At 38.6% G+C, this 27,443-nt stretch overlaps 1 protein-coding gene across 5 annotated transcripts in view; it reads right to left on the bottom strand.

Moving 5' to 3' along the window:
• CPSF6 (cleavage and polyadenylation specific factor 6) overlaps window positions 1-26,760 on the bottom strand; it is a 38,760-nt gene extending 12,000 nt beyond the window's left edge. For 2 of the 5 annotated variants that reach the window (XM_070946786.1, XM_070946785.1), the window contains exons 1-10: window positions 26,637-26,760; window positions 17,202-17,411; window positions 16,712-16,815; window positions 14,214-14,359; window positions 11,447-11,620; window positions 10,148-10,652; window positions 8,246-8,338; window positions 7,237-7,352; window positions 4,754-4,907; window positions 3,251-3,443 (exon numbers count right to left, since the gene is read on the bottom strand). In XM_070946786.1, the coding sequence (XP_070802887.1) occupies window positions 3,254-3,443; window positions 4,754-4,907; window positions 7,237-7,352; window positions 8,246-8,338; window positions 10,148-10,652; window positions 11,447-11,620; window positions 14,214-14,359; window positions 16,712-16,815; window positions 17,202-17,411; window positions 26,637-26,696 (1,752 nt within the window). In that variant the 5' untranslated portion in view covers window positions 26,697-26,760 and the 3' untranslated portion in view covers window positions 3,251-3,253. The remainder of the gene's footprint in view (window positions 1-3,250; window positions 3,444-4,753; window positions 4,908-7,236; window positions 7,353-8,245; window positions 8,339-10,147; window positions 10,653-11,446; window positions 11,621-14,213; window positions 14,360-16,711; window positions 16,816-17,201; window positions 17,412-26,636) is intronic. The other 3 variants (XM_070946787.1, XM_070946788.1, XM_070946789.1) reach the window with 3 other exon arrangements.
• Between the last annotated feature and the right edge of the window lie 683 nt (window positions 26,761-27,443).

Below are 27,443 nucleotides of genomic sequence, written 5' to 3'. Positions count from 1 at the left end.
AAATCATATTGTTTTATATTGTTTAATATTTAAATTCATAGAATTTGAACTTATTATACTGAAATTAGGTAACTGAAAGATTGTGTAAACTGGAACACATGTACACAATGAAATTTCAAGGACATAAAAGCAAATTATAATTTAAAACAAAATTTCTCCAGTTTGAATTACATGTGCAAGGACCACTCTATAGTCTATTCAAAATGTTTTAATAAACTGTAACAACAAAGGCTAAATTATTATATTTACATGTAAAATCTTTTTTAGTTTCCTATTGTTTGTCACTAGCCAGGAGCCAGTGGGAGTTTTACCTCATTCCACTTATCACCAATAAGTGTTTTAAATGGAATGAAGATAGCGGAGTAAGAAAAAGAAGTTGAAAACCATATTGGGCATATGTAAAAGAACAGACATAACTTTCTAGGCTTTTAACATCAAGTCTTTCATACAAAACAGCTAGGGTTCTTTAACTGATATATCAACATAATTATATTTTTAAATAAACATATTATCTCATATTACCCTTTCAGCACTGTTTAAATTAGTAGGATGTTCACATGGACAGATTAGCAGGATATTAGCTGGATATTAACTGTGACTTCTAATTGTATTACTAAGTTCCTGAAACCTTCTGCCTCAAAAATGTATTTACATTTATTAAGAGATCTTCCTTTTACTTTGACCCAAACAGAAATCACATGGCCCTCCAGATGCTGACAGAATACAACTCCCACAATACATCTCTTGACAGATCATTGTAATATATCATTCCCTCTGGAATTTGGGGATAAGTTTCTCTAAGATGAGAAGAGTGTTTTCTTTTCTTCCCATCACTGACAGATATACATTTTAACAGTTAAACATGCATAAAGGGCAATAGCTCTTTATTTATAAAATGAATAGCAAAACTATGATGATGATTCTCTACGAAAAACTCAGCTGTTTGTACAATTACTGGAAGCAGTCACTGCACTAAGATCATAAAATACCTAACTAATGGCCCTCAAATCTTCCCTCAGCACATAAAAAATACCTACCCCCATACTGGCCCGTGCATCATTTAGTAAACCTCTAAGCATTAATAAATAAAGCTGTACTGTACTGCTGTACATTAAATTCCAAGAACTTTTATACTTGAAAGAAGTACTACAAATATAAGTATTGTGGATTAAAGTCTGTCTTGTGCACAAAGGTTTCCATTAAAAATATGCAGGGTTATCAAGTGAGGAAAGAGGCTTGATGAATGTCAGGTGTAAGGGAACCTAGACTGCTTTAAAAGTACTGTAAATGTAATTCTTATTTGCAAATAATAAACATTTGTAAACACCTCATACAAGAAACAGATCCTGCAGATAAAATTAAGTAAGAAGAGCATGCAGGTCAACAATAAATATTAAGCACCATCTACTCAGAAAAGATTAAGACGATCGATAATAAGAAAATCTAATATATTTTTCAGTTTGTATTGAGTGTGCTTGTTATTATTCTTGAAAAAAATCATGAATTCCATCTGACAAGTGCAAAACCTTTTGATACTCAAAATTATACCTGTTATGTGAAACAACACATGTTCATGTTAATTATTCTCTACTTAATCAGTATGTAACTGATACTAAATAGCTATGCCTACAGAAGTAAACAGCCTTTATTAGATTACTGAAAAAATCTGGAAGTGAAGAAATGTCAATTACTATAAGATTAAAAAAAGGAATATAATGATTCTCTAATGAGAAACTTCAAGTAATTTTTGACTATTGGTGGCATGTTCAAATAAATGTTCAGGCTTTTAAAAAAAGGGCAATAAACTGATGCAACTAGAATCTTAAAGGAATGATAGTGACTTTTAAATGATTAGAGTCCTGGTGGTACAGTGACTGGAATGCAGTATTGCAGGCAAACTCTGTCTACAGCCTGGAATTCGATCCTGATGGGGCTCAAGGTTGACTCAGCTGTCCATCCTTCCAAGGTCAGTAAAATGAGGACCCTGATTGTTGGAGGCTATATGCTGATATTGTAAACCACCCAGAGAGTGCTGTAAAAGCACTATGGAGCAGTATATAAACGTAACTGTTATTGCTATTAAAAGAAAGTGATACTCAAAAAAGTAGCTCATTATCATCTAATTTACTGCAACTAAAACATAAGACAGCATCAACCTTTGGAAACCAAATATTAAGCTACTCTACATGTCACATTGCTGACTATATCGTATGCTACTTTAAAAAAAAACCCAAATCTATGAATAATATTAAAGACAACTGTGTATTTTCTCGGTTTGGAAAAAAGCATACAAGGTTTATCAAGAGTGGAAAAAGAACCAGAAAACAAGTTGTAAAAAAAAAAAAAAAAGCACCCCTTATGATTACATACATGAAACTGTATTGATACATTCAGATAGAATCTCATTACTCTACATGCTATAAAGGTCTATTAAAAATAGGAATTCTATTCAAAGTTCTATAAATAATCAATATTACAAATATCTAACTGTTTTTCAGAATTTCTAATGTGTAGAAAATACTGCATTAATCAATATTTATTTTTAGTTTAATCCACATTTAAATAGGGTAGTCAAACAGAACTTGAAAGATACAGAAACAGAAGTTCTAAAAATTTTCTACAATTTTACTTCCACTAGCTATGGTTTTTTTTAATACTTAAAGTCTAATGCTCAAATCTATGAATGAACCCAGTGATTTCAAAAGGCTTCAAGTGCAAACAAATGTGTTCAGGCAGTTAAGCAGCGCTAGGTCAGTCTTCAAGCATAGCAGCCACTGACTGTAATAACTGTTGCTTCGTGAACCTCTTAGTTTCAGCTTTGGCTTCCTATTACTACACAAAAAATTTATAAATATTATTTTACAAATCTGTGGCTAAGAAGTAAAGACTATTCTAATACTGGCTCCTTAAATCCTAAAGAAAAACCCATGGTGCTCTCCTTTTCTGCAAATATCTATGGATAGGACATATAACAATAGGACCAAATGGATCCTAAAAATCTGAATTAGCTATTTGGCAATTAACTGATAAGACAACAAAAATCACATATCACATCCAAAAGAAATGCATGCAATTAGCAAAGGAGGGAAAGGGAAGGAATAGTTGGAAATATCACTGTCATACTTACCTGACCTTATCTCCCAATGAAAAATGTGTTCAGTACAGCATACTGCTACACAATTCAAGAATATATATTTATTACATTATTTCAAGATTAATAAATTCATAATCCAGGAACAAATCTGCCCACCTCTTAACGATGACGATATTCTCGTTCTCTATCACGCTCTCTATCACGGTCTCTATCACGGTCACGATGCCTCTCACGTTCACGGCTTCTTTCCCGGTAATAATCATCATGGCGATCTCTGCTACGAGATTTATGGCGCCGGCTTTTCTCCCTTGATCTACTATGGTCTCTCTCCCTTGACCGTTCACGTCTTCTAAAAAAAATTACTTCCTTAATTCTCTAAAATCAATTTACATATCTTGTAATAATCTAAAGTTTCTTAAAGTCTTGAATAGGAAGAATGTAGCCCAAGCACAACAACTTACGATGAATGTTTTGGTAGTCCCATTTTACTAAGTAATGCAAGGAATGACTGTTACTTAGGAGATGAAAAGGCAAAATAGATTTTTGTAGTACTAATTATAAATATGCAAAATGTTCTGTACACAAAAGCTTGATGCATTAAAGAGCTAGTTTTGGACTATCCATGCCTGAACCAAAACATGCTTCTTTGAATGTTTTGGTCCATCCACAAATGAAGCAGGGTTATTTTGCTCCATGCATATGAATAAAACAGGATTTTTGCAGGCCAGTGGATCATTGGCAACAGCTGAAAGACAGGAGGGTTGGGAAAATGATAGGATGATAGGAGATGGGCCAGTGGTACATGAATACCGGTTGCTGAGAAGGAAAGAAGGGGCAATGTACACCAACCTTGTCTTATTTGCTCAACCATATTTTATCTCACCCAAATCTGCAAAGTATTCATTTTTTTTTGATTCTCCTGAAGTATGGCTGAAGTAAAAGTTTAGTAGACCTCAAGAACACAATGTTTGTTCTGAATTTGGAAACAGTATTTTTCCTATCTCATGTACAATCTTGGCATTGATGTTGAAAATAGTGTATTTCTTTTTAATGGATTCACTTCAGAGCTAGTTGCTGTTTCAAAAATGTTTTCCTGCTTCCTAGTCTAACATTTTCATCATTTTAGTTTCATTTGTTTGTAGAATAATTTTTTTTTTTAATTTGATTTATATGCTGCCCTTCTCCGAAGACTCAGGGCGGCTTACAATGTGCTCAGCAATAGCCTTCATCCTTTTGTATATTTTATACAAAGTCAGCTTATTGCCCCCACAATCTGGGTCCTCAATTTACCTACCTTAGAAAGGATGGAAGGCTGAGTCAACTTGAGCCTTGGCGAGATTCGAACCCTGCAGTAATTGCAGGCAGCTGGTCTTAATAACCAGCTTAATAACAGGGTGCCTTAAACCCCTGTACTACCAAGGCTCTTCTCTTTTAATTATTTATATATTTCTATGTGTGTAAAAAGTGGTTTAAATAGGATTGCTACACCACTGAATAGAAATTTGGGTGACTAAAAATGAATGTTTAAATTTTACATGCATTTTCCTAACCAAAAAATTGAATGTGGAAAGATAAAAAGGGATCCAAGAATCATAATTTATTACATAACTCTTCTTGTTCTATTAAATATCAGTCAAGATTTTTAAACAAAAGGTTTACCTTGACCCAGAACCGTAAGACTTTGATTCAATCCCATGAAGACAATCTTGCAGAGAGCTAATAAGTACTTTGCAGCGATCATCTGCAGATACTTTGGACTGTTTAATTAATGAAATTGCAGTCACCAAGGTTTCTATAGCACTTCCATATTCCGCTGAAAAATAAGAATTTGGTGAACAGAGATATGTTTGCTTAATATAGAAACCTCTATAGTTCAAATATTTTCTATTCTTCCTCAAAAATGTATTAAAAACTAAAATCATACAAATATACGGTAAGATGATAAATCAGTTCTTGCCTTATGCCACTTTAGATTATAAACTAGAACTTAAAATGAATGAATAGGACTGAGTCATAAGATTTAACTCCACCACTTAAAAAAATATAATGATATACTAGAGGAAAAGATTCCACTCTTGAATTCCTCCCGACACAAATAGTCTCTGTACAAAAATGTTTTTTTAGTAAAGCATGCTATCATAGGTGCTCTATGAGTCCACTCCCCATCCCCCTTCCAGAATGGAACATCTCACCTTGGCCAACTTGCTGCAGACAATTCGTTGTAGGACAAGTCACCACGGCTAACTCGCCACAGGCCAATTCAACAATTCAATTTAATTAAAAAAATATTTTAATTTTGTCATTCACATTTCATTTTGTCCCTCCTTTTGCATCCTTTCTTTAATGATTCTATTCCATTTCTTCAATATTAGTATAACTCTTGTCCCGCTGCAAATTGTCTAGCAGCTAGTTGACTGCAGCAAGTTGGCCGTGTGATTTGGCCATAGCAAGTTGTCCTATACCCCCTCTTCCAACATACAATACACAGATTCATCATTCTTACAAACATTAATTCAATAATGTTGTAAGCAACATTATTAGACATCTATACCATAGTGCTCTTCCAAATAATTCAGTAGATAGAGGAGCTGATGATACCTGCAATTTCTGAATTATAGTTTAGTTTACAGATATAGACTATATATGAACAATAAAAATATGGTATACCTATCCTTTCTTGCACCTGTGTAAAAATTTTCCACATGTGTATTCATATAAGTATACAATTTTGTTGCTCTTATATATTTTTTTAATTATTGCTTTCTTTTTTTCTGTTTTATTAAATAAAAGCAAAATGTTTAAAAATCCAAAAAGTATTTTGTACCTAAAAGTTAAAAGAATTTATGATGTCATTGATTAGTAAAGCTTTAAAATCAGACAAAAATAATGAATAAAAATATTGTATGTTAAATGCTTTCTGAAAAGATAGCATTAGTCAGAGCTGAAACACAAATAGAGGGGCCAAAGGTCAAGTGTATGGTGTAGACTTATACTTTTTTTGTGCTTCAGAAACAAAGTCCCACTTCCTTGCCCTTGGAAGTTATATATTTATTTATTTATTTATTTATTTTTCATATTTGTATACCGCCCTACTCCCGAAGGACTCAGGGCGGTGAACAGCCATAATAAATACAAATACATATAGAATTTAAAAACTATTAAGAAACAGATTAAGTAATTTAGGCTCAAAGATTAAAAAACATCCAAATTTATCTAAAGAGGTTTAAAACCCAATTTAAAAGACAGTTTAAAAGCCAATTAAAAAGGGAGAGTTAGGCCAGACCAGCTTGTTGGAATAGAAATGTTTTCAGGGCTCGGCGGAATATGCGTAAGTCTTGGATGTTTCGTAACTCTGGGGGAAGCCCGTTCCAGATGGTAGGTGCCCCCACAGAAAAGGCTCTCCCCCTGGGGGCCGTCAGTCGACATTGTTTGGCCGACGGCACCCTGAGGAGTCCCTCTCTATGGGAGCGAACTGGTCGGTGAGAGGCTATTGGTGGCAGGAGGCGGTCTCGTAAGTACCCTGGTCCTGAGCCATGGAGCGCTCTAAAGATAGTAACCAAAACCTTGAAGCGCACCCGGAAGACCACTGGGAGCCAGTGCAGCTCGCGCAGGAGGGGGGTTACATGAGAGCGCCACATTGCTCCCATTACCACCCGCGCGGCCGCATTCTGGACCAGTTGGAGCCTTCGGGTGCTTCTCAAGGGGAGCCCCATGTAGAGAGCATTACAATAATCCAGGCGTGAGGTGACAAGGGCGTGAGTGACCGTGCGTAACGAGTCCCGATCCAGAAAGGGATGCAACTGGCGAATCAGGCGAACCTGATAAAAAGTCCTCCTGGCTACGGCCGTCATATGCTCTTCAAAAGACAGCCGTGAGTCCAGGAGGATGCCCAAGTTGCGAACCCCATCTGTGGGGGCATATATAAGAAAATCAAGCCACAAAAATTACCTCTCCAGAAGAAATGTCCCAATTCACATAGGAGGAACCAGTCCTTTGGATAAGCATAGTAGTAAGCAATAAATATCCTTATAATACATTGATCAGAAAGCTTTACTTCCCATATTTATTGTTTCCAGTTCATCTCTTGCTTACATGTAAATACCGATTATAGAACAAAATAGTCATAAATTAAATATACTGACCAGCACTTGCATCCGATACAGCTCTTGAAATGGCACTGCTAGAGATAGCCCTATTTCTATTCATAATTTCTTCAAATTCTGCTTCACTTAATGGTGTCCTTGCAGCATCTATTTCTCTGCAAACAGACACAAGTTCATTTTTATTTACTTCCAGCAGAATTTTAGTATGGAATTATAAGCAAAACACATAAAGGAAAGATTTTTCTTTGCAATACAAAACCTGCAAGCTAGAGAGAAAAAAAGTATACTATCACAAAAGCAATAACTGATATATTTATGCAGTGCTTTCCATCTTCAGAAAACTTCAGATGCTTACAAAACTTCTGTCAATAATGTATGATAATTCAGGTACAAAACCAAAGTTGCCCCAATCAACCAGTATGGCCTCAATACATATGCTTATTTTTTTTTTAATAAGAAACGAGTAAATTGTGCCAAGAATTAAAAATATTCTATGTTCTGTAATGATATAGTACACATAAGCAAGGTAATATGGTGACTACACATTTGGCTAATTACTTAATTACCTAAAAATTACTCAATTACCTAAAATTGGAGATAGAAAATGTTAACTTATTCTGCCAGTGCCCTTTTGAACTTTGTGACTTCTGTCAATCTGTATCTTCAACAAGATCTGAAGACTGACAATAAGAATAGAGCGCCCCTTTTCCCTTCTACAGGCACTCTGCTACACCCAAGATATAATTAATTAACCTGTTTTTTCCTCCCCTCAGCTTGTAACAAATACAAATCAAAATCATGTAATTTCACTGAGACACTTAGAAAGGAGATCATGCCTTGTGTGATGTTAGACTATATGTTCTTCATATTCTTTCCAGCATTTTAAATTATATGACTTAAGTTGCTTTTGAGAAATGTTTCTTGCAAATGTTAGTTCTTCTGGTAGAAAGAAAATGCAGAATAAGCAATTCTATCCTCTTAAGAGCAAGAAGTGGATCAAGATCCTATAGCTGATTTAGCATAAGAGGAAATGTCTAAAAATTCATACCTCCCTGCGTTTTGAGTATTATTTTTCGTTTGTCTCCAATACAATGGCATATGTAATTGTTCTCTTATGGACATGTTATTTCCAGTGAAACGCCTATGATATATAATTGACAATTTAAATATAGTTATGGATTGTAGTTGAGATCATCATGAAAATATTGGTCATTATGTGCAGAGGTTCTACTTCTCCTTTCACCACCCTCAGCCCTCCTTTGCTTATTAAATTATTCTCTATATAAAAATAGAAATTTATTGAGTTCTTTGCATATTCTTTCAAGCAATTATGCATAATGCTTTAACTTCATAAAAATAAGCTTTTTTACATTTTATATTTTAAATTTCAACAAATAAATTAATACTACTGGACTCAATGTTTCAGAAAAAAACTATGCTACTTAAACAAATCTTCATGCCCACAAAGCTTTACTGATATACTCACAACATGCAAAAAATGTTATGTATCACAATCTATAAAATTTTGAGAGGTGTTATAACATTAACATAATATAAATACCATCAAAAAAATAAATATAAAGAAACACCATAAGCCTACAGCATGTTTTAAAATGAATAAGTGGATTTTAAAAACTGAAATATGGAGTGGTGAAGCAGTCATGTGAATTTGCTATACATATTCATAAGCTGAATATTGAAAAGATACTGTTCAAATACAGTGCAATATGCCTGTTGTCGTCCTTTATTTTGTAATGGGCATTTCCTCATATATTCTGCCATCTGAAAAGATTCTCTGACTCTATCACAATGCCTGGTTATTCTAGACAATAGATATTGCAAATGAAGATCCCTATATACAGGTACAGCAGACTGAAAAGAAAAACATGCCAAAGACAATCCACATAGGTTTTATTAGAGGACTCTTCTAATTCTGACTTTAGTAGAGCTTTGTAGTATTTTGAATCTGAAAGGAAAAAGTGCTTTTGTATACAGAAGCGCACTCTTATAGTACTTGCAATAACTCCATAAACACAGATACTTCTTTTCTCAGGACTGCATGTTTGCACTCGGCTACTGCAGAGCAATCTGTATCCACACAGGGTCCAAAACAATTTTATCTCTTCAAACCAGTCGAACCCTGTCACTTAAATCTTAAGACAGTAGATACTTGAACTTATTATAGGCTATCATGACACTGAGAGAACTGTGTCCATCAGAATAATGAATTTTAACATTCCAGAGCAGATGGTATCTATGTATAGGAGGCAGAAGAAAGCAAAAGCCATGTCTGTTATATAAGTAACAAGCATCTCCCTGCATAATGGTTAGCTGTTTTTGTGAGTAAAGGACTTATTAAAGTTAAAAGCAAAGCTACAGAAGGCAAGAGAGATGTAATATATCTCATTAAAATAATATTCATAATACATTCTTTAAAACGCTTACATATAATATATAAAGGACAAAAACAAATAAATATGTAAATGAATGGAAGACAAAAGACCTAAGCAGCATTTTTAATCAACTGTTTGGTACCCTGCTTTGGTAGGCAGGTGTCACAACACCCCTGAGAAGCAAATAGTAGCAAAGAGGAACAGTGACTATTCAGCTAAAGTATAGGTGAGCTCTATATACACTTTTTTGCAATTAAGAGCCTCAAATTTGTTTTAGCAGGCTTTCTCCAGTGAAATGTATTTTCTTTTTGTATCACTTTCTAATGCAAAATGCCAGATATTCCCCACTGCAAAGAATTCTAGAACTCTTATCAGCAGAAGAACATTGGAGATCCCAAAGTCATAAAATATTCAGAGGGGGGTTAAAATTAGGAAAATACTGTTTTAATGATGACACCAGATGTTGAATATCCCTTGTCCAAAATGAGAGAATACTATCTGAACAGTCTCTAGAATTCCTTTAAATCAATAAATATAAATGCAAAAGGCATACTCACCTGCCTGGTGGCCCATAATCACCTCTGTCATATGGTGGAGGTCGGCCATATGGGTCTGAAGGTGGTGGACCACGACTGTCTGATGTAGGTATGCCACTATTGGCTGGTGGGGGGAAGAAAGCTGGATTCACGTGTGGGGCAGGAGGGGGAGCACCTGGTGGTGGCCCAGGTAAGTGAGGAGGAGGAGCCAGTGTAAGGGGTGGTCCTAAAGGACCAGGTGGACGAGGGGGGAAAGGACCTGGAGGTGGAGGAGGGCCTTGCTGTGGGGGTGGAGGACCTGGTGGAGGACCATAGCCTGGTACTGGAGGTGGAGGACCAGGTGGAAGTGGACCCAATGGAGGTTGGCCAAACGGTTGTCCTGGAAACAGAACTGGAGGAGGGGGACGGTCACCACGATTAGGAGGACCAGTTAGTGGAGGAGGCAGAACCTGGCCAGGTGGAGGAGGACCTGGTGGGCCTGGTGGGCCCGGAGGACCTAGAGGTGGACGTGGAGGAGTCTGTCCAGCTAAAGAGGGAGGGAAAAATGTCTATTATTAATATTCTATTGTCCATATTTTCTCCAAATACATAAAACATTTGCAATAAGTATGCTGTCTAATAGATAAAATCCAAATAGATGTCAGATTTCAATTCTCCCCTTTCTAGGCAAAGGAAGAATAAAAAAATAAAAATATTAATGTCATTTAATTTGCTATTTGTTTCCTACAAAAGAATTATTCAAAGTAGTTTTCTTTCTCTGTCTCTTTTATTTAAAAGACTCTCAATTTGAGTAGAGCCTCAGAAGGGAAGTATCAACAGTAGAACATAGAGGAAGCATACCATCAAAGTAAATAAAAATGAAAATGACCAAATATGGAAGAAGCCTTATAATAAAGCTACCATACCATACTGCTGAGTCTCACTGGGAATCAGGTGAAATATACATTTAATAAATTATGTTGTTGTTATTCCTTTTATTTAACAAGACAATTTAGGAAAGCTTTTAACAACTTAGGCAGCTTTAAAAGGAGTTTCATTCTATTCTAAACTGACTACCTTTTCAAAGGAAAAAAGAGGAATGTCTGTATTTTAATAGAAGAGAAACCATTAGTTTGCAGTACAGCAACAAAAATTAAAATATTTTACATTTCTGTTCCTATTTATTGCACAACTGTATTATACTATGTTTAAGTCTTAGTTCAATATATAATACATCAATATTTCATTCTGAACTATTAAATTTCAGGAACAAAATAAGAAGCCTCAAGGCTTCTACCTCTGCAGGACAACAAAACTGCAAAACAGTAGGAAATACTTTACCTGGAAAAGGTGGAGGGGGCCCTCCGGGTCCAGCTGGTCCCGGAAATCTGTCCCCTCCAGGAAGGGCACCTGGAAAACGGCCCCTCCCTCTGTTACTTGGAGGAAAAGTTGCTCGTGAACCGCCTCCTGGGGGACCAGCTTTTCCTTCACCAGACATCTGGCCTGATTGTGTAGCTGCAGTTAATGAAATAAAGTCTTTGAAGTGTACTATGGAATTAACAAGACTTTTAAACTGGTTTATTCTATGTCAATTATAGTTTTCCTTGGCAATTCTGTTTTACAGTCAACATGTTTTTTAATAAGAGTTTTGTTTTGTATGTTTTTGTTGACAAAGTTAACAATGTATGTTTCTATTTCGAAAGAAAATTGCACAAAGAATTTTTTACCAAGAAAAAAAGAATTTGCCATTCTCTAGGTTTTTTTCTATTTACTAGAATTTAAGATCTTAAAATATTTTTAAGGCTAGAATTTAAGTTGCATGTAGTCCTCAATTTATAACTACAATTGAGCTTAAAATTTCTGTTGCTAAATGAAAAATTTGTTAACTTTGCCCCATTTTACGACCTTTTCTTGCCAGTGTTGTTAAGTGAATCCACTGCAACTGTTAAGTTAATAACATGGTTGTTAAGTGAATCTGGATTTCCTATTGACTTTGCTTGTCAGAAAGTTGCAAAAGGTGATCACATGACTCCAGTCATAAATATGAGTCAATTGCCAGGCATCTGAATTTTGATCGTGTGACAATGGGGAAGCTGCAATGGTCATAAAGTGTGAAAAACAGTCATAAATCACTTTTTTCAATGCTGTTGTAACTTCGAGTAGTCACTAAATGAACTGTTGTAAGGCAAGGACTCCCGGTACTACACATATATTTAGAGTTAAGTGTATCCAATGTGTTTTCAGGACTTGATTTTTTTTTTCAAAATGACCCATGAGATAATCTATAGTGCTTCTGTGAGCTTTGAAAAAGCAATTCCCAAATCCCTGAACAAATTAATAAATAGTTGCTTAATTTTGATAAATGGTCTTTATTATTTCTTTAGCAAGATCTAAAAGCATTTTTGTAAATAAAGATCACAAACCACATCTGATGAAAATCTGATTAACCCTCTTTGTTCATGATACTTATATTGCTCACCACTTTGATTAAATAGCAGAATATCTAAATTGCTTAATAAACTTCAGGTGCCCGAAATATTCCGCATACCAATAGGCACGCTAGAAACTTAAATTTTTCAGAAGGTAAACCACTTTGGTTTATTTTGTGGAAGTGTAGTGATGTTCTACAAGACAGGCAGTAAAACATACCTTCAGGGAGCAAAATAACTTATCCATAGAAGTAAACAATTATTTAATTTAAAGAATTACATAGTAAACATTCTTGAGATTTTCTATTACAATATAAAAGTAAATTAGCAACACAGAAACAGTTTAAACTCAGTTGTAAAAATCATGAATACATGAACCACCACCTTCTTCCATTATCAATGGGACTTGCACAAGCATTCAAGTTAACTGTTACTATTTTTTTATATAGAAGACATGAAATAGTAAAACTCTGCACATTTTTAAAAATGGTTCCCAATAAATGCTTTAAGCCTTACACAAATGCAGCACCTCTTTGCTCTTCATTAAAGCAGTGTCTGTTTTTCAGACTTCCGCATAAGTCTGAAAAAAGATGTCCTGCTTTAAGTGTCATATTAAAAACACAGTGCTTTAACTACCGTATTTTTCGCACTATAAGACGCTCCAGATCATAAGACGCACCTAGCTTTTGGGGAGGAAAACAAGAAGAAAAAAAATCTGCCTCTGTCTCCCAGCAATTTGCCTCCTTACAGCAAAGAGCAAATAGCCTGGTCAGCTTCAGCACAAGCAGCTGATTGTCGGTTGGATCAGCCTCCTGGAATATCACCAATCAACTGTTCCATGCTGCAGGGATCACTGCCGCCCATCACTGCCTATCGCCATCTTCATGTGTCCTGTTTTCGGCCTCTGCATGTTCCATTTTTGGCCCGTTACAGGCGGCAGAGATTGCCGCCACCTATTGCAGCTGTTTGGAACAGGCCCACGGCCTGGAACTGGCTGAAAACAGGATGCACAGAGGCAGAAAATGGGGTTGCATTGAGGTGGTGGCGATCCCCACAGCTGCAACAGCTGATTGGCAGTATTCTGGGAGGCCGATCCAACCACCAATCAGCTGCTTGTGCTAAATCAGGCTGTGCTGAAGCTGACCAGGCTGTTTGCTGTTTGCTGAAAGGAGGCAAATTGGGAGGCAGAAACCGAAGGGTGGGGACCAGTGGGGCTTTGGCAACATTCGCTCTATAAGACTCACAGACATTTTCACCCGCTTTTTTTTTTTTGGGGGGGGGGGGGGAGGAATGCATCTTATAGACCAAAAAATATGGTAATTCATTAAAACAGTGACGATCAGGAAATACATAGCCCTTAAAGAAGACATGCTGTGCTTGTACTCTATCCAAAACATTTTTTAAAATAATTTTGAGCCATATAGATGTTAAAAATCCCTATGAAGCGTTTGTTACTCAAACCAAAGAAACATGTTTTTCTTTTACTTCCAAAACATACTATTTCCAGCAGTCTTCAATAGTAGTTTGAACAATGCAGACCTTCAGTAAATGAGATTGAAAGATAGCAGATTATGTTAAAATTATTAATCATTCAAATATGTATTATAATTGATAATTTCTAACCCCTCCCCTAAAAATGTTTTTCCAGTTCATAAGAAGTACTAGAGAACAATTCTTACTTTTTCTTGATTGCAGTTCAAATTGACTCAGAAATTGCTTATTACAAGGAGTTACAACAGGATTTTGACCATGTAACTCTCTTTTGGGCAACAGGTCCATCAGCTTTTTGGAAGATGCTTCAGATCCCACACCCACAAGAGCAAATCTGGAGGACAGACAATATAATTTTATGATGAGGATTTTTAACAGATTCCTAAAAGATGAATAACATGATAAACCAAGCTACATTATGATTTAGCACAATGTGCAATCATAGACGTATTATATTCAACCACTTAAAATATACCACTGTAACTCAAAATATTTATTTATTTATTTGTTTGTTTGTTTGTTTGTTTCAATTTGTATACCGCCCTTCTCCAGCAGGACTCAGGGCGGTGAACAGCCAGAATAAAAACAGAACATACAAAATTTAAAAACAGTTTAAAATAATTAAATATTTTTGGCCACAATTTAAAACAAACCCAATTAAAATCAGTTAAATTTAACCAAAAATTGTGGGATCAAACCAGCCCGGCTAGGTGAAATAAATAAGTTTTCAGGGCCCGACGAAAAGTCCGGAGAACTGGTATTGTACGTATCTCTGGGGGGAGGTTGTTCCAGAGGGCGGGCGCCGCCAGAGAGAAGGCTCTCCCCCTGGGGGTCGCCAGCCGACACTGTCTGGCAGACGGCACCCTGAGGAGGCCCTCTCTGTGTGAGCCTACTGGCCAGTGGGAGGCTATTGGTGGCAGAAGGTGGTCTCGTAGATACCCCAGCCCTAAATGGAGCGCTTTAAAGGTGGTCACCAACACCTTGAAGCGCACCCGGAAGACCACCGGGAGCCAGTGCAGCTCGCGCAGGAGAGGTGTCACATGGGAGCGCCCCGTCGCTCCCATAATCCCCTGCGCGGCCGCATTCTGGACCAGCTGGAGCCTCCAGGTGCACCCCAGGGAGAGCCCCATGTAGAGAGCATTGTAGTAGTCCAGGCGGGAAGTGACGAGTGCCTGAGTGACTGTGCATAGGGAGTCCCGATCTAGAAAGGGACGCAACTGGCGTATCAGGCGAACCTGATAAAAAACCCCCCTGGCCATGGCCGTCATATGCTCTTCTAAAAACAGCCGTGCATCCAGGAGGACGCCCAAGTTGCGAGCCCTCTCCGTGGGGGCCAGTGATTCGCCCTCAATAGGCAGCGATGGCACCAGCTGGCTATATCGGGATGCCGGAAGCCACAGCCACTCGGTCTTGGAAGGGTTAAGTCGGAGCCTGTTTCTCCCCAGCCAGGCCCGCATGGCCTCCAGGCACTGGGACATCACTTCAAGGGCATCGTTGGGGTGGCCTGGGGTGGAGATGTACAGCTGGGTGTCGTCAGCGTACTGATGGAACTCCACCCCGAAGCCACGAATGATCTCACCCAGCGGCTTTACATAAATGTTGAACAGAAGGGGCGAGAGGACTGACCCTTGTGGCACCCCACAAGCAAGGTGCCTCAGGGTCGACTGCTGCCCCCATCAACACAGATTGCGACCAGTCAGAGAGGTAGGAGGAGAACCACTGCAGAACGGTGCCCCCCACCCCCAGCCCCTTCAACCGGTGCAACATGATACCATGGTTGATGGTATCAAAAGCCGCTGAGAGATCTAACAGGACCAGGATAGAGGAGCAACCCCTATCCCAGAGATCATCCATCAACGCGGCCAATGCCGTTTCCGTGCTGTGCCCAGGCCGGAAGCCGGACTGGAGCGGGTCTAGATAGACAGCTTCATCCAGGTACTGGGGAAGCTGCCGCGCCACCACACTCTCAACAACCTTCACAACGAAGGTTATAATCATGACTTATTTTTATATGTGGGACTATTTCTTTTACTCCATAAATTATCTTCCAAGTTTTCCAGAAATACTTTTACTAGGTTGTCTCAGCTATTACTGTAATATTACAGGGTATATACGAGATCGCCTTCTGCCGCCGATAGCCTCCCACCAGCCAATACGCTCCCACAGAGAGGGGCTCCTCAGGGGGCTGTTGGCCAAACGATGTCGACTGGCGACACCCAGGGGGAGAGCCTTCTCTGTGGGGGCACCAGCTCTCTGGAATGAGCTGCCCCTAGAGGTTCGACCTGCGTACCTTTCGCCGTGCCCTGAAGACTCTTTTATTCCAACAAGCCGGGCTGGCCTAATACGAATTTTTAAATTGGGTGTTTGTTAGTTTTTAATTTCGTGGGCCAAATTCTATATATTTGTTTTTAAATTGTTCTTAAATTTTATGGTTTATATGTGTTTTAATATGGCTGTACACCGCCCTGAGTCCTTTGGGAGAAGGGCGGTATAAAAGTTCAATAAAATCTAAATCTAAATCTAAAATCCGATTCTGTAAAATCATTACAATTTTCTCATTCTGATCTCTGGTCTTCTTCCCACCTAATTTTTTCCCTATCATTCATTAGCCTGGTCTTTCAAAATAAAATATACTATAATACATCTTTAGAAATAGCATCTGTGCTGAATTTAAATACATTCTTACCCCTTAGACTGGCCATTAGCACGGTTTTCAAAAAATTTTATCTCCAAAATATCATTTACACCAAGTGAATGAACTGCTTCAGTTAAATCTTCATCTGTGGTCCACTGCAAAACAGTTGTAAATGACATTTTCTAACAGCAAAAAAGCACAATACTTTTCTCAACACACCATTCACAACAAGAATGTTCAACAAGAATGCACAAATTTACGCCACAACATATTCCATATTTTAAAAATAAGTAAGCTGCAAGTTCATTTTACAAATATGTTATTGATTACAAATTCTAAAAAGTATATTACAATCACAGTTACAGTTCAGCAATAGTTTATGTTCCACATGGGAAAAAAGTTTCATATTTGCACCTTCAAGTAAGTTTTCAGACCTGTTTACCAACAAATGTTACAGAGAGACTGTCAAACTTAAATAATTTTGAGTTAAATTGATTATAGACTAAATGACTAATACAGCAGTAACTAATCCAGCACTTACCCAAGTAAGATTCCCAATATATAATGCAATTCTTTTCCCTGTATATGTATAGACAACATTTGGTGCTGATCCTTTGCCCACATCATCTCCAACAGATGGTGGAAGAGAGTCCATATAATCACGATCCTCTGGTGCATCGCCGTTATTGGCAGATGGAGAGATGACGTCGTCATACAGATCTATCTGATCATGCCCACCGTATTCAGCCTCCTAAAAGACAATGTATAAATATTAATGATCAGTTATTTTCCTTTAGACAAGTCTATATCTGGTAAGGAAATATCTCTGAAAGGATGACCCAATGGATCATTGTTTGGCTAATGAACTGCTAAAAGTGCCCTGGTCAGAAAACATTCACAGCAAATTGAATTGACCCTGAATGGCAACAGGGAGAAGAATCAGTCAGGGACCCAAGTTGCCCCAAATTGAGTATATTCTCCAATCATAACTACCTGACTAAGTAGAAAGGGATAAATATTAATAAGGTCACAGAGATTAATTTATCCAAAATAGTCCAATAGTACATGCTTCATTCTATGGAAACTCTTACTGGTTGATATCAAATAAATTCCTGCAGAATGTGACACAATCAAAAGTGCTACCACTGGTTAGAGCAATTGCTAGGCAGGTGTATATGAGAAGTTTGGCAACACATTCCAAGTTGGTCCTCTCATCCATGATCAAATCAGGGATAAAACGGAGCTTTACTACAGTCCAACCTAGCATTCAATAACAGCAACTGGAGACCAAAGCAACTGAATACCCATTGACAGGACCTCAGGGCTAAGATCAAGGTGCTGGAACATGGAACCATTTCAAGATAATAGTTCCTTGTCCCCAAGAATGGACTGCTCCTTGTCTCCCAAGATATCCCCATCACCCAGGACAGAGTTCTTATAACACCAACACCCCAGATATACTTCTGGTCCTCACCCAGAGGGATTAAAAAAAAAAAAGCAGCAGAGTCACTTTACCTCAATGGGATACCTCCAGGCCAACTGTCAAGCGCCTTACCATTAATAAGAACAATAGCATTTCTTCGTCCTTGGGGCCACAGGAAGGAAGGATTAATAACTAATACTGGTAACTCAATAATTAGTATAGCTGCCAGATGAAGGTACTCATTATGTTACTCTTTGGGCTTAAGACAATGGTCCTTTTCCCAAAGTGACAGAAGCAAAGAGTGAGCAGTCAAGCTGTCAGACTTCTCAACCTGTGTTCAGCAGTAAATCACACCCAATAAGTCATGGCTTGACTTCTCAGAAGACTTATAAACATGGTTCAATGAGATTAGAAATGAAGCCATTATGCAGTAGTTGATTGCCTACTATCATTAGTACCAAGTTGAAAATCACCTTTATATTTCATGGGTTAAATTTGAGGTTTCCTCTCATCCTTCTAAATTAACAGACTTTTAGTATAACACCTAATAGCTATGAATCTAAGTAGGCGTCCTATGTTTTAGATAAAGGCCATCTCATGGCCAGGTAACTACTACTTTCTGCATCTGTTTCTCAATTCTTCCATATCTAGCCTCCAAGAAAACCAATTATTTAATTTTAATATACAATACAAGAAAGCCAGTGTGGATAGTAGTTAAAATGCTGAAGAAGACAACCCAGGTTCTAGTCCTTTCCTCTAGGAATGGAAGTCAAAATTGGGTAATTTGAGGGCACTCATGTTATCTCAGCCCATACTGGGGAGTCAAAAAGCTACCAGTTCACATTGGGTCAGCAGGGTCCATTACCTTCAATGAAGAGGCTTTTATCCTGCAGTGGACTGATAATACTAAAGACATAGTGGGTATCTACTCAAAGATAACAGAAACTGATTTCACAAAACAGTAATGGGTAAGCATCCCACTCCCACTTCAATCTGTTTAAAATCTAGCATGTATGTCAATATAGTTATGAACAATTTCCTCATAACATTCAGCAAATTATCACAGCAAATTCTCAGAGTATGGGAAATTAATCTTCAAAATCAAAATTATTCCGATCAGATGGCAACTTGCAAAAGCAGCTAATAAGCTTTGTTGACAGGCTTATGTGATAAATATAACCAGATGTTCTATTTTGAGCATAGTAACTTTTGTAGCAATTTTTCATTTACATTTTCTTTCACTGATTTTAAATGTATCAGATGGCAAATTTACTAAATACATAGAAAACAAAAACTAAGACAGAAACTTGTTAATACTTCAATGAAAACCCACCAAAAAAATTCAGGGCTGTAGACTAGACGACAAAGTTGAGAATATTTTCTGGAAGAAGTCAAGGCAATGCTATTTCTATACTGCTGCCAAGAAAACTATACTAAATCACCAGCTGTGCTCAACTTAAGGAAGGATTTAAATTTTAATTGCATTTTTAAAATTTAATTCAAGGATAGTTTTTGTCAAAGTTTTATCCACTTCTGGAGCAGAGCCCCATACTTGCCATTCAAAAATAGGGCAGCCCACAGCCTGGAAAAAATACATTATCCTTGCTTAGCATAATATGTGAAGTCAGCCATCCCTTCCAATTTTATTTGGCAAAAACAACCATTCCCTGCAAAAACAAAAAATGTACAGTACTCAACTTCAAAAAAAAAAAAAAAAAAGAAGAAGAAAGAAAGAAAGAAAGAATGTATCCAAAAGCTATGTATCCTTTAAACATGTATTAATGTTTAGTGAAACAACGAATTTACAGCATTCCTAATAATACCATTGTCATTACAGGGGTAAACTACCAGGAGACAGAATAATACATTTTAAAAGTTGCAGAGGTAGTCCTTGACTTACGACCTGTGGCTTAGCAAACATATAATGGACCTCACCAAAAAAATACTTACAACCTAGTTCCGAAGTTTTAACTGCTACCCTCCAGTGGCAACTGTTCTCACTTACAGAGTCCTGCAGTCACATGATCGTGACTTATTTTTGCCCCAAACTGGCATTTAATCCTTTTTTATTTAATACAAAGCAGACTATAAGGGCATTGAATCCTTAAAGAATATAAAATACCTCCACAATCAAATCCCAGAATGGGTTTGAAGAGATGCATAGAGATGTGACACATTTGAGAGTATCTCTAAAAGCAGAGTCAAACTGACTTTTGGGCCAAGTGTGAAACAGAGTAGGAAAAACTGTCAGGAATTCAACTTCTTTTATTTTGGTCTTTAGATTCATAGGAAACGGTCAAGCAGTGCTCATAAATCATCAAATTAGCAATAACTTTGGTTAAATATTGCTTCTGCAGGGAAATCTAAAGATGGATTTTTTTTTAGTGGAAATAATGAAAAACAATGGAAACTCTCGTCATTCTCAAGAATCATCCCGCAAACAGGAATACTGATTCCTATGGCATGGCTCCTACTAAAAAATCCAGAGAACACATTAGTTAGAATTTCTGAAGCATACTGTAAAATTGCTCCAGCAAATCAAGGTTTCTCTCAATCTTATCATTCCATGGTACATGTGGCAGAAAAACTTGCCAGATACTCAAGCTTTTTACTGTAACTATAAGCTTCACTGCACTTTTCTCTCCCAATGAGTCAATAATCACTAACTACTATGCACTTGTAGCAGGGGTAAAATGCTCCCAGTTTGGACCGGCTCAGGCAAGTATGTAGAGATGATGGCCGGTGGTTCGGAGAACCGGTAGCAATGGCAGCTGGAGGCTCCGCCCACCAGCTCCATTCCCCGAAGTTGGGGAATGCACCATTCCCCGACTCTGGCCTTGCCGCGGAGCCGCTGCCTGCTCGCCCTTCGCCACGCGGCTCCGCCCACCCGCCCCATTCCCCAGAGTCGGGGAATGCACCATTCCCCGACTCCTACTGGTCACCTTTCTCCCGTGGCTGGCTGTCAGGGAAGGCAAGCGCCCGAAAGATACCGGAGTCGCTCACTCACCTTCTTGAATGAGCCGCTCTGGTCCATGCGCCGGCTGCGCAAACGCACACCCAACCTGCCGCTGAATTAAATAAATGGTGTGCGCTTGCGCAGCCAGCGCGTGGACCAGAGCGGCTCATTCAAGAAGGAGAGTGAGCGACTCCGGTATCTTTCGGGTGCTTGCCTTCCCTGACAGCCAACCATGGGAGAAAGGTGAGCAGTCAGGGAATGGTGCATTCCCTGACTCCGGGGAATGGGGCGGGTGGGCGGAGCCGTGGGAGAAAGGTAAGGACACGCCGGCAGAATAGAAATGTAAACATTTTTCCCTACCGGTTCTGTGGAGGTGGCTTGATGGGAGGGAGTCTTGTGACTGAGTGGGCGTGGCTGTGAGTGACAACAAGATGGACAGGCCCACTCAGTCACAGGATACCCCCACCACCAAGCCACGTCCAAAGAACCGGTAGGGAAAATTTTTAGATTTCACCCCTGACTTGTAGAGCTACTTCTAACTGGAGTTGAGAGGCAAAGAGTAGCTATAGATGCTGGTCTTTATTAAAAGTAATATTACACAACATGTAGTTTTTTCTACGTTGACATGCCACTCGTTATATATAACTCCAGCTACAATGCTAAAACTCCCAAGTACTACTATCAAACTCATTGAGGACCACAATTTTACACTGATCTCCAACTGCAATAATGACTATATAAACATTCCAATTCTTGATACAGCACATTTGGAAATCCCTGGTACAAAGGCCCAACTACAGAGATGTCCAGCAGAGAGGAGCTAATCATTTATCCAATATGTATGAAACTCCCTACTAGCACGATTATCAGCCCACTCAATAAGTAATGTTTCAGAAAGTCTAAGGGAAACAACTCAGGAATTTACCGTAATCCCAACATCTCAAGAAATTGCAGACAAGAAAAGAGTTTGAGGAAATCAATATACAGCCTGAATTAATTATGCACCCAACAACACCAAGCTTGCTATTGTCTTGTGATCTCCCGTCCAAATCTTAATCAGGTCTATCCGTGCTTAGCGTCTACAACTTGCTATTTATTATCTTGGCCTTGCCCACTATGTATATATACATGTGCCATATATTTATGGGTACAGTGGGCTCTCTAGGATTAGTTTCAATTAACCTAAACTAATAAGATCGGGGAGACAGGGATTGCACAATTCTGTTTATCACCTCATCTAATATTTCTGTTTAGATAAACAGGGTAAAACTAGTGCCATAAATGTAATCAATAAGGGAGAAGTCTATCTTTGAACATTCAATAATGTATCTGCAATGTCTTCTATATTTTTTAAAATCAAACTTATAGTTCTACCATCCCACTTTTCTCCAAATTTCTGGGAATGGTAGCATCTTTTGAAACATCTTTGCAATATCTGCATAGACTACATAGAAGTTGTTAAAGTGTAGATATTTCCTGATATTAAAATATTAAAATTACATTTAAATATGAGAAATCAAATACCAAAAATTTAAAGAGTCACACTATTCCAGCAATAAGTTTATTTAGAATTCATAACATATCTGCAGATATTACAGTTGAGTTTGTACTTGATGGCAATAGCAATAAAATATAAAGCAATGGACTATGACTTAATATACAAATCAAATCAATTATGCAAAAGCACAGAGCAAACCAACTACCATATTTTCCGGCGTATAAGACGACTTTTTAACACATGAAAATCTTCTCAAAAGTCGGGTGTCGTCTTATACGCCGGGTGTCGTTCTCCTGTAACCAGGCAGACCAGCCCGAAAGGCTCTCACGAACCAAGCTCTGACCATCCCAGCTGAGTTGCCTGCTAATCAGGCAATTCAGCTTGGATCGTCACAGACATTTAAAAATCATTTTTTTAAAAAAAGCCATTTAAAATCCCCCCCTCCAGCTTGCTTACCTTAGCTGCTAGTCGCAACGTTTGCCTTGCTTCGCTTGCCTGCAATCCATTGCATCAGCAAGCAACTGAATTTCCCTGCCTGCAATCAAGCAGGCAGGTAGTTGTGGACTTCAATTCCCAGAATTCCTCAGCCAGCAAAGCAAAGCTGGCTGAGGAATTCTGGGAGTTGAAGTCTACAAGTCTTAAAGTTGCCAAGGTTGGAGACCCCTGTTCTATTGGGTAAGTTTTTTTCCCCTTTGGGAGCTTTAAAAAAAATAGTTAATTGGGGTTTTTTTTAGTTGTTCTTTTTTTAGACCTAGCCATTTAAAGTTTAGGAAGTTTAGCTGCTTTCATATAAAAATAAAAATAAATTAAAATAATATTTGTGCAGCTTTCTGAGATTTAGTGTGTTTCTGTAGTGTTTCACTCTAACTACACAAACACACAAAATCTCACAAAGCTGTATGTGGAATTTTGTGTGTGTAAAGTGTGAAAGTTGGGTTTTTGGGCTTTTTGTGGCTGTATGAGGTTCCTGCTTGTTGCAGGGGCCATTTTGGGTCTAGCACAGCTGCTTTTACATTGTGGGTGAGCCAGCTGTGTTGTGTTGTGTGTGTGTAAAGTGCCAGGGACTTGCCCGGCACGTGCTCTCTCTCTATTGTTTGTTATCTTCCTCCTATCATCATCAGTTCCAGTTTGGTTGACAGCTTAGAAAACAAACAGCATGGCAGCTCCCATGGGTTTATTGTTTTATCCTTCCTTTCAGCTTTAGAATGAATTAGGAAAAGTTTAATCCAATTGCACTGTTTTATGTTTACATGTTTGATGACAAACAGCCTTATGTTTATAAGTGACAGTTTTCCTGCTAAGTACCTGCATCTCATAAGCATTTGAATTAAAATTACCATATTGAAATCAAATCTGATGTTTTTTAATTTTTATTTGGTGTGCATTTGAAGAGACAGCAAGTAAAGCCCAAACCCTATATTTTAACAGGAAAAGTCGGGGGTCGTCTTATACGCCCAGTCGTCTTATATGCCGGAAAATACGTAACACACTACTTTTCTTTGGATTTTTTTTGCCAAGTTCTACACTTAAGTACAGGTACTCCTCGACTGATAAGTTTGTTTAGTGACTATTCAAAGTTACCACAGCACTAAAAAAGTGACTTATGATTTTTCACACTTATGACCATTGCAGCAATCCTCTTGGTCATGTGTTCAAAATTCAGGAGCTTGGCAACTGACTCATTTTTATGACGGTTGAAGTGTCCCAGGGTCATATGATCACCTTTTGTGACCTTCTGACAAGCAAAGTCAGTGGGGAAGCCAGATTCACTTAATAACCGTGATACTAATTTAACAATGCAATTATTTGTTGCATTGTTAAATTAATACTTAACAATGCAACAATTGTATTATTAAATACTAATTACTATACTACTAAATATTGTTAATTTAACTTAACAAATGTGGCAAGAAAGGTTGTAAAATGGGGCAAAGCTCATTTAAATGTCTTGCTTAGCAAGATAAATTTTGGACTCAATTGTGCTAGTAAATCAAGGACTACCTGTAATCAGTTGCAATTTTCAGAGAATATTTTCTACAGGACTATAAATTCAGGAAGTCCTTGACCTACAACCATTCATTTTGACAGTTCAAAATTACAATGGAACTAAAAACAGGACTTACAACCACTTATGCTCATTGCAGCATCCCCGTGATCACTTGATCAAAATTCAGACTCTTGGCAACTGGCATTAATGATACTTGCACTGTCCCAGGTTTATGTTACTAGCTTTTGCAACTTCTGACAAGCAAAGTCAATTGGGAAGCCAGATTGACTTCATAACAACTGTCGCAAGGAAGATTGTAAAACGGGGCAAAATTCACTTAACCACTGTCTTGCTTAGCAATAAAAATTTTGGGGTCAATTGTGATCGTAAGTTGAGGACTACCTGTACTCTCAATTGTTACTCTGCATTTGATTAGCCAATGGAAAATTATTTTGTCTTTGAAAAAAAATTGGGATGCACAGTTTTGAATGCTTGTTGATACAGAGAACTATAAAATTAATCCAGAGTATAATAAAGGGAAGATTGTTATTCAATTAGTTCAAGTACTGACAGTTTGTTGAAGCCAAGTCAAGTTGGGATGAAGATATAGATTATTATTTCACTCCCATAATTTTTAAAATTATGTTGCATTGATTTTAATGAATAAATCACATTTGCTAGCCTAACCTTGATGTCAAAAATGGAGGAATCAAGAGGACTTTGAACCTTATAAATAAGCAGAATACATATGCACTAAAACGCCTGCTGTTGGACTAGATATAAATCTGCAAAGCTTTTGTCAGAAACTCAGACCTAATTTCTCTAGCATTTATTTTGATAATTTCTTTCTTAATGAACAGCAACTTTAAAATATGGAAGAATGCAAAGATTTCAAAGCAGACAGTTAACACATCAAGAATTATAAATATATATTTTGGGGCATTGTTATTAAAAAAAAACACACTGCTTTAAAATAAATATCCTATGATAAATCTCTAAAATAAATCTATAACATAGGAGAAAAAAAAAAAAAACAGATGACTGAGTATGCCAAGTAGAACAGAGCCAAATTTAACAGCTTTACATCATAGTATGCGATTTAGTGCTATCACTGACTGGGAACATAGTTATGCAATCGAACCGTTTTACAATTATCTCCTATTCTACCTATTTCAAAGGTAAAAATTATTTCTCCAAACATGTAAAATACACTCATTTAATCTTTATGAATTAATCTGCGGAAGCCGATGCTTCTTAAAAAGTAACGGAAATGTCATTCTGGCACAATTGAATTTACTATTAAAATTTGCACATCGAAGGTTGCCATCATTACACCGAATCGTTTTGTGAAAAAATAAAAGAGGGCACACCAAGGGAATTGCAAACTCTTTGGGGGGGGGATTTTTACCCCAACAGGTTAAAAAGGACCCAGTTTGTGGGGGCAATAAACCGACTTTGTATAAATATACAAAAGGATGAAGGCTATTGCTTAACGCATTGTAAGCCGCCCTGAGTCTCCGGAGAAGGGCGGCATATAAATCAAATTAAAAAAAAAAAGCGATCATGTCGATGGATCCGCAACACATAGGGAGGCCGTGGAAGCCCTGATTTTCCCGCAATGATTTTAGAGCTTAACGGAGGGAAAGGCCGCCGTGTTTCTGTGCCGCGGGGTTCCAGCCTCCCTTTCCTTAAGGGAGCGAGCCGGCGGAATGGGGAATAAACAAAAAGGGAGTCTTAGGGGAGAGAAGACTCCTCCTTCGGCTCATTGTCTCCCAGCGCTCGGGAGCCTCGTCAAGAAACGGGAAGAGGCGGAGCGGAGGAGGGTGGGGGGGAAGAGAGAAAAGGCGCATTCTAGGTACGATGCCGCGCCCCTGTCGTGCGATCCTCCGGGCACAGCCGGTGTGCAGCCAAGCCAAATGCCAGGCGGGAAAGTCGCGCGGGGCCGCTGGTGAACGCCACAGTCAACAATGGCGCCGGCTTCCCTTGCGCTGAGAGGCCCGCACTAGCCAGCCACGCTCTGCCCCTCGAAGCCGCAGGCCTCTCTCCTCCCGCCGAGTGCCATTTCTGGCTTGGAACGTCTCCGTGGAAAGCCGGCCGCGCACGATTTTCTACCTGGTTAAACTCCTCTCCTACATCGGCATAAATGTCTATGTGGTCCACGCCGTCCGCCATATTCCACGGCTGCTCCTTCGCCTCCGCCAGCCCCGCCTGGCTCTACAGCTGCCGCAGCCAGCCACCGCCGGAGAGGAGGGGGCGAGTTAGCGCTGGGCGACGTCAGTTCCGGGAACTAACAAGGGAACATCCGGCGGGTAGAAGTGCGGGCGCTCCGAAAGGCCGCACCGGTGGTCACGCCCACGGAGCGATGGAGGAGGGGAGTCTCCTCGTCCGAAACGTCTACGGAGATTCTCAATCATCCAGGTCGCGGTTGTCCAAAAGGAGCTTTTCCAAAAGACAGTTCTTCAGAACTGGAGAAACTTCAGGGATGAGAAGCGAAACGTTTTATAGGGAAAAAAACAAGAAAGTCCAGTTGCCTTTTGGAAATGCACCTTTGGGACACTTTCCTTGTCCTTTTTTTCTGGCCAGTTCCACGCGGACCGAGCTGACAGTAAAGCGAACGTTATATTTTTGCAGTGGCAGATCAGTCCGTTACCATTACTGTAAAGTCCCATTGCCTTAGGTGATCCTTAAGTCCTGCTGCAGAGCGGCTCAGAAGCAGAATATCACCTACCATCAGTAGAGGTTTCGAAGGTGCCTGCTTGTGCACTATAGATCTATACACGAGGAGAGCACGGAGGGGATGAGACTGAGTCTAAATAAATGTTTCTCAAACTTGGCAACTTTAAGATGTGTGGATTTCAACCCCAGAATTCCCTACCTACCCAGCTTGCTGGCTGGGGAATGGCAGTTGAAGATCACACA

This window comes from Pituophis catenifer, unplaced genomic scaffold (genome assembly GCF_029215685.1).
Source record: "Pituophis catenifer annectens isolate HBS135680 unplaced genomic scaffold, rPitCat1.0.hap2 SCAF_7, whole genome shotgun sequence".
Classification (NCBI taxonomy): domain Eukaryota; kingdom Metazoa; phylum Chordata; class Lepidosauria; order Squamata; family Colubridae; genus Pituophis; species Pituophis catenifer.
This window is presented reverse-complemented; position numbering and strand designations above follow the sequence as displayed.